The sequence below is a fragment of the Sipha flava genome, unplaced genomic scaffold, assembly GCF_003268045.1.
Source record: "Sipha flava isolate LNK unplaced genomic scaffold, YSA_version1 245_pilon_pilon, whole genome shotgun sequence".
Taxonomy (NCBI): domain Eukaryota; kingdom Metazoa; phylum Arthropoda; class Insecta; order Hemiptera; family Aphididae; genus Sipha; species Sipha flava.
In genome coordinates, this window is record NW_020272893.1 from 115,361 (window position 1) to 125,250 (window position 9,890).

At 32.6% G+C, this 9,890-nt stretch overlaps 1 protein-coding gene across 2 annotated transcripts in view; it reads right to left on the reverse strand.

Moving 5' to 3' along the window:
- Nucleotides 1–610: 610 nt before the first annotated feature.
- Nucleotides 611–9,890, reverse strand: part of LOC112684204 (orexin receptor type 2-like) — a 203,364-nt gene continuing 194,084 nt past the window's right edge. Inside the window, exons 7-8 of one of the 2 annotated variants that reach the window (XM_025555584.1) lie at nucleotides 7,456–7,568; nucleotides 611–867 (exon numbers count right to left, since the gene is read on the reverse strand). In XM_025555584.1, the coding sequence (XP_025411369.1) occupies nucleotides 764–867; nucleotides 7,456–7,568 (217 nt within the window). In that variant the 3' untranslated portion in view covers nucleotides 611–763. Of the gene's footprint in view, nucleotides 868–1,465; nucleotides 5,158–7,455; nucleotides 7,569–9,890 lie in introns of those variants that run through there. The other variant, XM_025555583.1, reaches the window with a different exon arrangement.

Genomic DNA, 9,890 nt, shown 5'->3' on the forward strand with positions numbered 1-9,890 from the left:
TTTTTGGGATCTGTGTGAGATGTGACCCCATAATCATCATAACCTGGCACGTATCCAGGGAGTCAACTAACCAATCGTCTGAAAATTGCCAGTATCTGCTCATAAATCGCAATCCTTCATAATTAAAATGTAAGTACAATACTCTTCATTTGATAGATAATTGAAAATTAAAGGTGTTTTTTTATCTTAAACGAATGAAAATCGTATTGTAATAGATATTGTTAAAGATTATAATTTTGGGTAGACAGCTTTGAAATTTATATAAAACCTCTATTTTCAAAAGAATATAATTTTTCTTACTTACCTAATCATAACAGGCTCGTCTTCAAGCCATCACTGGATACTGTTAAGTATTACTATAGGTTACACGGCCACTTTTAGGGCGTATATAATGGGTATTAAGCCGTGATAGAAACGGCCGTACTGAGCGGTTATGCGCTCGCTTGCCGGAGGAAAATAATTATTGTTCGGTAAGATGTTAATAAATTACGCAAACGAAAAAAAAGTCAAGAACATCAATTGAGAAGTTTAATGCACAAAAAAAAATTAAAATAAAATAAAAAATAGTTATAATAATAATAATAATAATAATAATAATAATAAAACGTCTTATCGTTAAAAAATTGTTTACTTTTATTTTATACTGCAGTTATATTACTCTATAATATTTGCGTTGTACAGCTGAGGTGAAATAACACACCACATCAGAGTTGGTTTGACAGCAGTCTATTTTATTTTTTTCGATAGTTTCGAAAGTTATGTATTACAGGGAAGGTCCACTGTGCAGTGGTTTCCCGTTACTGACTGCAGCACAGGAAGAACGGCAAACTTTATTCATCCTCCGGAAAATCGTTAACAAAAATGATCCTTAAACATTAACACCCAATGTCACTTACAATTTAAGGACTAGAAAAAAAATGGTACTTGTTTGTTATCGCGACTACTGTTTTTCATTCGATGGTAAATCCCAGATTTGCATTGTAATAATATGACACGATACACGACAATGGTCCAACACTAACTGTGTTGGAAAATGGTGAGTAAAAGGTCATATTACCTATCTACAAAAAATTCCCACACCAATGCTAATAATAACCACCATTCGATACGTCTCGCTAGGTAGTCGCGATAACCGACAAGTACCAAAAAAATTAACAACGAATAATAATGGGTACTTTTTTTTTTAAGGGTCACAGTTTTTGAGTGGATTAATAACTAATTAAATAATTCTTATGAGGTCGCTGTAGTATGATATACAAGTATATAGTATAATGTACAGATACAATTATATAATAGTGAAAACGAAAATGTTTTGTTTTAATAAACCCGAAAAAACACAGTTTGACAACAATTATTTCTAACGCTACCGAATGTACACCCGTACAGTGGCGGATTTACGGGGGTGGATATGAGGGATAAATCCCCCCCGTGGGCCGAGAGTTAAAAAATATTTTTTTGCAACCAATTCAATTTTTGCATGTACAATTTAACTATTTCATTATTATTTCGTAACCAAGATGGATACACTAGTATACATTAGTATCTAACTTCATATCAGATTACGGATATACATCTCGTACTTATATGATGACCCGGGATACAGCCATAGAGTAATGGCACAATCATCGAGAAAATTAAATTTTACTTTGTAAATTTAGTAGAATAAAGCTTATAATACATATACATACTATGTACGAAAATATTTTATATCCCCCCCCCCATTATAAAATCCTAGATCCACCACTGCGCCCGGACACATACGCAATTATACAGGTATATGCGTGCGTACCAACACATACACAAACACACGCGTTTGTACACATACGAGTAGGGAATCAACGTGAAACAATGTAATAAAAACTATAATGATACACGCGCTGCTCTGGTCAAGGTGACTGGTTGAAAACAAACCGCGCGGTAGATAATATGTACAACATAATATATGTGTATTTATTATACATATCGAGAAATACAGCGTAACATTATTATTACGAATGGAAATGGAAAATCGCTTATTACAATAATAACATGGTCTTCTACGTGCATCGTCGGAACCATGATATTCGAAAAAACGACCCAACGCTTCGCGGCCGCCGTTTAAAGGTCAACATATCTCATATATATTACCGTAATGCAGTAGACTGTACGAGTATTGATAAACTCGCGAAAACGACGAGGTATCAGAGGACAAAAAAAACCAATGGAATGTCGTGCATGCAGGCACATTTGTAAGATACAGTAGTATATGATATAGCTTAGTTATTTGTGGGATTCGATTCATTACACTCACCGGTGGGACTTCAAGGGTCATAATTTTGATCGCATCGTATTATTATTGTATATCTGTTTTGATTAGTTAAACGATTGTTAATATATTTGCTGTGCTAAGTTCACCTAAATATAAACGAATAAGGAAGCATATTAAAAATATATAATATATATATATATATATATATATTATCCCCGCGTGTATTTTTGTTCCATAATTAATCGGATATCAACATAATAATTTTGAACTTATATATATCTCCAAAAACGTTCTAATACGCATTATTATTCGATGAACTGTGAACAATAATGTTGTATACCATTAAACGATATTTCACCAATCCAATGACCGTTACATGGCGGCGACAATATTATCAAATTAAGTTCGACAGTGATCGATTAAATGATTATAATAGAATCGTTCCGTGTTTCTATATTAAATAAGTATCTGAATAGAGAAAAAACGTATTACTTTATACAAGGCAAAAGAAAAGAAACGTAGCAATAAGCATTCAATATGAGTTCACAATTTTAAAATAGAATTTACGGTTTTATTTTAATTTTAATCTAAAACAACAACTTCAGGCTTGGGCATAGCGTACATATATAGTGTCCTCGACTAAGTACTCGTATAAATATTGACAATATGTCTATGTGTTTCGCTGTACGTATAATAACTATACGACGCAAAACTGTTAATTTACAAACACGTTAAATTAGTATCGTAAATTAATTGTATATTTTGCGCGAGTGTAAAGGAAAAACATAAAAAATGAGGATTTTTTTTGCGACTTACGAGGTGATTTTTTCTGTTGCTTTTATTTGGTATAATATCATGTGCACAGTACCATATACATCGCACATCTAAATCTATATCAGTTAAAACCACAGTAATCTTCTTTGCACAGGAACCTGTTTTTACAGTCGTTTTCCATTATCACGCATGTCTTTGTAATAGGTTATCATAATTTTCATATAGTTTTCCGTTGCATGTGAACTTACAGGTTTAATCGAATCTCGAAGTGTTTCTCGAAGTACCCGAAATACCCTAAAAGTGTACAATAAGAATAATATTTTGTCGTATTTTTCGATTCCATTAGATTATTTTATTTCATTATACGCCCACGTCAATTACGATTCAGAATCTACGATTCTCGTAGAATTGGTTGAATAATACTGATAGAAACATTAACATTTTTGGCAATCATTTGCGCGAGACTGATCTGAAAATAATAGCGCAGTGACAATTATCATCATCGATTTTTAATAAAAAAAACGGAGAATATAATGAGCTTATTACGTATATACAGATTATATAAGATTATATTCAATAAATACACAGTGAAAGTAATTTTTTTTTTCTTTCGCCCTTTATATCAATATAGTATAAATAGTAGTAGTAGTTATAGCTATTAGTATTTTAAGTTAGATTCACTACGACTGTAAAACCAGGTCCCACTTTAAATACCTTGTATACTTTTGATAATTTGATAAACAATGATGGTCCAGCGGGAAAACAAAGGAAGGCAGATCTCTCCCGGATCCAACGATTTAAAATAAAAAAATAAAAAAATAGTTGTAGTAGTAATATTATTAACACCTTTAGAATTGTCATCCTCCATCGGCACATAATTGGTAAATTGTTTGGTTAGTTTTGAAACTAGAGGCACATCTAACACTAGACGGGCTCACAGAAAACCAGTTTGGATTTAGGAGAGGAATATCATCGAGCTATAGAAAAAGTTCCAACTGTGGTCCGTCGAGTAGTCTGTACCACGAATACGTAGAGATTTATGTGCACTAGTCTTGATTGATGTATTACAGAGTATTGGGAAATGAGAAGCAGTTGAATAATATATAAAAGAGGTTGTGGCTACCAAGGAAGAGGAAAAGTGATAACGGTCGCTAAATACGAGTAATGCTGGTTCAAGAAGTAACTATAATATAATTATCGTTTGTTTTTATTGTAATTAGTATTAAAGGTTGGATTTATTACGTTATTGTTGGACTATGTTAATTATGTTAAACGGTAGCGGTTCAGCGGAATTTCAGAGCAAAGGCAATTCACCTCACGCACGGGTTCGACATAGATTCGTTCGGTATAGATTTAGTTTTAAATAAACATAGCATAAAATAGTAGCCTGTAATAGCACTAAGAATAGCTCAATAACTAGTTGATGATAAAAAAAAGTTGCATACTGTAGTGCGGAAAGTGAACGTAGAAAATCTTAAAACTAAATATAAAACATCGTATATTGGGTACCGCGATAAAAGAACAGGATAAAGTATCCATACGCATACAAGCATGTTTATTATGAACGTCGCATCCTGCGCAGAATACAGCCGTGAGACTATTAGGAGAATGCGAGAAAAATGAAAATAAAAAGCTTATAGCACGATCGGTAAAATACGAGAGGGGAGGGGGAGATTTTGCGCGTTTCGCTACGATTTCGAGCGCATGTGAGATTTCAATTTCTTTTCCATCTTTTCAAAAGTATTACGTTAACCACGTTGATATTATAAAAAAAAAAAAAACATTACGTTATATACATTTTCACACAACACACGCATGCACGCACACACCCGTGAGGAAGCGCACGCGTCTGCGCATACGAACACTACTGCACAGACGTTCGTAACAATTATTTTTTGTGCGTAGTCGAGGAGAAAAAAAAAAATATCGCGGAAAATTTGCTTTGTCGAGGCGCTCCGATCACTGGACGTCCTCGGGCGAAAGTCCGAAGCTCACGTTGTCCGTTTTCACCGTGGTCATGGTGAACCGGCATATGTACGTGCCGCTCCGGGAGGTGTGCGCGCCCCTGCGCAAGCGGTTCTGCCTGTGCGAGCCCCAACACAGGAACAACCGTTTGAACTCGTTCCGGTATTTGCCTGCAACACGGAAACAACAACACGTAACGTGCGATTACGATTGCGACGTGTGCGAACGGTGTGGGAGAGGGTGGTTTTGCGCGTTCTTCGCGTACCGGCCGGCAGTCGCCGGGACTCGAGAGATGGTAAACTGTGATGAAATCGATCGTTTTCCAAAAGTCGACGTGTGAACAGCTGCGAGAAGAAATATTAACATTACGCGATCTACGACGAAACCGATAACATACACTACACAAGCTGCGGCATACGATTTTGTATACCTACTACGTTATATACTATGGAGTATGTAATATGTACCTATGTGTGCCCGTTTATCGTTTAATCGTTTAATTTGATCGTGTTATGTTGCGTTTCGTGTGCAAAACGGTAAGGTAAATCCAAATTTAATTTTTGAATTTTATCGAAAAACATATAATATCGGTTCCTACACTAAAGATAATGCTAGTTAGTAACTACTTACTAGATTACTTACTCAGATGTCAGTAGAATTATTTATGAATTTAACATTTATTTCAACGTGATGGAATTCACAACAATGTTTAGCCAGAATGGCGAACAATTAGTGTTGCCGAACAATTTTAAATTTAAATACAAATTAAAAATAAGTGGTCATAAGACATGGGAAGGTGCAACATAACATAGTTAATTAAACGATATAAGTACACAGGTGTACACAGGTACATATTACGTGCTATATAGTGTATAATATCCTAAGGAAATAAATTAGAAACTCTAAATAAGTACATAAAATTCCGCAGATTGTGTAATGTATCTTATCGGTTTTGTCGCGGATTGTAAAATGTTACATTTTTTCTCGTCGCAGTTTACGTATCGACTTTTAGAAAAACGCCGATTTTGCCGCGGTTTACATACAGCTCGGTTGCACATGTCACGTACCTTATTATTATTATAATAATATTAATTTTCGCGCGATCAAGAGCCGCCCAAACCACATTTGACGGTCAACGGCGTATTTGAACTCACCACCGATCGGCCTACTAACACACTCTCGTGTATCACGTGATCATAAGTCAATTTCAATATCTGTTTGTCGTTGTGTTAGTCTTAACACGTATTATGTAATCGAAAATTCTATTTCGAGTGCGTTATTGTAACATTGGTGCGCCATTTGTTCTTTTGCCTCTTGTCGAATGCCGCAACGGGGACGGCTCGAGTTTATTGCTACGCGCATTTTTATCATGATTTGTTATTGCTTTTAAATACGTGCATCGGTCGCCGTTTTTTATCATTATATATTACGGGCGCTGATCGTCGGTTTTTATTATTTTTATTTTATATTAGCTTAATACGTATAATACGTAAAACGGGGAAGCGCGTAGTATTATTTTGCGCCCACTACCGGTGCAAATTTTCGATGTCCTTTCTAATCTGATAAATCAAGTTATAAATAAACAAACGGTTTTCATAATACTAAGGAGGTGATCGCCGACACGATACCAGTGACGGGTCAACGGTTAACGTGCTCCAGACATGTGCAATGGAGTACTTTTACGAGAAAAGTTAAGGGTGAAAAATCAAAACGTATACTTGTTTAATGTTAGCTTTTTCGCTCCAGTCAATTTAAACATTTTCAAGGGTAGACAGTAGCTCAACGAAAGAATGAAGTTTATGTACATTGTCATGTCTCCTTTAATGGTAGTACGATTTCTAAAGAAAACGACCACATACGGTGTAACTGAAATAATTCTAGGAGTGATCATAAACTATTCTTAAAATGTAAAAACCATATTCAAATGTCCAACCTTTATTTTTTACGAAAGTTTTTCAGTAGAGATTAAATTATTAAAAATTAATTTCATCCCGTTGAAAATAATTATTTATTAATGCGTTTTACAGTATTATTTTTCATAGATGAGAAGTCTAAAAAACAACAATCCCGGAGTATGCTTTTTTAAATACATATAATACTCGTAGAGATACTTAGATTTTGTTACTTTTTAAGTGTTTTCACTGCTTCAGTAGAAACTTTAACAGGATCATCGTTTTATAATCTGCAGTAATTACTTCATCGTTTTACCCACAATATAAAATCAATTAAATAATTCAAATCAATTACTGCCGCAAATCGATCGTCCAATTATGATTCGAAAAGGGTCTTGCAAATAGTTGTTTTTATAGAAAAAAACAAGTTAACACTAATCTTCTATAATAGGTCTATAAAGCGTATTAGTTGTCAAGACAATCGAACATTTATTTTGAATTAAACGGGTTGTCTATTATCATAATATAACATTATATATTTTTATTGAATGAAAGTTATATCTTTGTATCACTTACCACTCATGAAGTTGTATATCAATGGATTCACGGCGCTATTGGCATAGCACAGCCAATGACTTAAATTTGAAATCAAAGCTGTCACCTGTGACTGATAAATTCCCACAGTAAATCTATAAATCAACAGAAACATGAGCATTACTACCTTAATACTATTTGTTAATAATTTCTCAAATTATAATCGATAAGCTTATTTAGTACATAATTTCGTATATTACAATACCGTAATATTTACCTATTTTTTTTCTTCTTTTTTTTTAATAATGTTTAAGATGGTTAATCAGCAACTTATATCAACTTTTTAAATTCATTAAATTAATGTAGTATAAGTTTTTCCTTCATTTTTTGTTTTTGATTTATTGTGATATTGCAGATAATTAATTGATTAAAATGATTAATTTATGATACCAAAATATTTGCGCATACATTGTTCAGTATATTTAATTATTTAAAAATGTTTATTTACAGAAAACTTTTTGAATCGACGACTGAATCAATCATATATAAAAATATTTTAAAATTATGCTTGTAAAATCAAAGAAAAAAGAAGATGCTGGTTAAGTAATTATAATGTGATTTATATGAATCCATGTTTCGATGAATTCTCAACGGGATAATTATAGAGATATGCCGGAATAAAATTCTAAATTGCTATTACTTAAACGTACTACCGTATAAATGAGTGTAATAGGAGGTGGTCTTTAATTTAAAAGTATTACATATAAATTCGGATTTATAGTGCGTACTAAGACTATCTAATATATTATATTGCATATTAAACTATACACGTATACTAAATATCTATAAATTTAAATATCTTAGATTTGAAGTTATAATGGGAGCCAAAAATATTGAAAAATAATAAATAAATAAACATACAACCGTCTAATCATACTTGAATTTTTAGAAATGGATTTGAATCTGTGTAAAGGTCCAAAAATATTGGTTACATAGTTCCAGTATTCTGAAGAAATATTATTGTAGGAAAAAAATTATATGTGACTGGTGAATTCTGTAGTAAAGAAAAAAAATGTAATTGAAATATCATAAGCATTCCGGAGCTTAACGTCTATGATATCTGATATCAATGGGCTGATAGACCTTACATTTTATTAAGTCTTGATAATATTTGTTAATCATAAAAAATAGATATAAGACGGTTTTATTGGATTGATATAATACAGTTATTTTAATTATTATTATCTGGATATTTGCTGTATTATTTTCGGTTGTGAAATTAATATTTAAGATTAATATTTTAGCAACAAAAATATGATACATACCTACTTAAATAAAATTATAAACTTTTAGTAAAACTTTTATTCGACATATTGTGTTGTACAATATATCATACTTTTATTTCACTAGTCTTTTATACACTATTGAATAAACTATTTATATTGGATATGCATAATTTGCGTTGCAACATAACTTTTCAAGAGAAACCATGTGATTATGATACTGAGAAATCATCTTGAAATTGACAAAAAAAAAAAAGTGTGTATAAATCGGAAAATGTTATAGTTAGAAAATCAAAATATAAATTATTTGATTTTGAACTATCAGAATTGTAAAAATGTTATTCAAAAATAAAATATTAAAATTAAATTTATAAAGAGTTCAGCGGGTGTTTTTTTTATTTCAATGACTACGCAGTAATGGAATATTTTATGCATTTAAATAAGCGTCAAAGAGACAACTACGTCCTATGACTTCGCGAACGAACGCTGCGATATCGAATGAACCGTCATGGCCGACATCATTTATTTTTTAAGAATTTCGTAAAAATCAAAGGAATAAATGTGATGGGTGCTGTGTATAAAAGGTATAATAGTTTCGTAGGAATAAAAACGGTTTGTTTCGTTATGTACGTATATGTTTTGCGATAGATTTTTCGACCTGCATAATAGATTTCGTCACATTAATAACACGAGTGCATTCATATAAACGTACATAAATCACTGAGAAAACAGTATCCACTTTTTCGTAAAAAAAAGAACAAAAAAAAAAAAACTAGGATGACATGTTATTTTTTTTTTTTGTTTACTAAGAACAAAACGCATTACAGCAGTCTTAAATCTCAAGCGAACGTACACACAAACCTATATGTGTGCGAGTGCGATTCGTAGGGGACAGCGCGCGGGACTGATGAAACTACACGCGAAATAAAAACGCTCGTCAACCGACCGATAATAGCGTCGTTTTATATCCGTCCTGAATACATTTTTATTTCGTCCTTTTTACTAGCCGTATAATATATTAAGTCAATGGGCTCGTCAAAATGAAAATGTTCTCGCTATAATTTGAACTCTCGAGTTTTACTAATACGCATAATACATGTACGTACGTGTACAGTTATAAATGTATTCACATTCATTACACACTTGTCACAAACACACACACACACACACATACACACACACACACACACACAC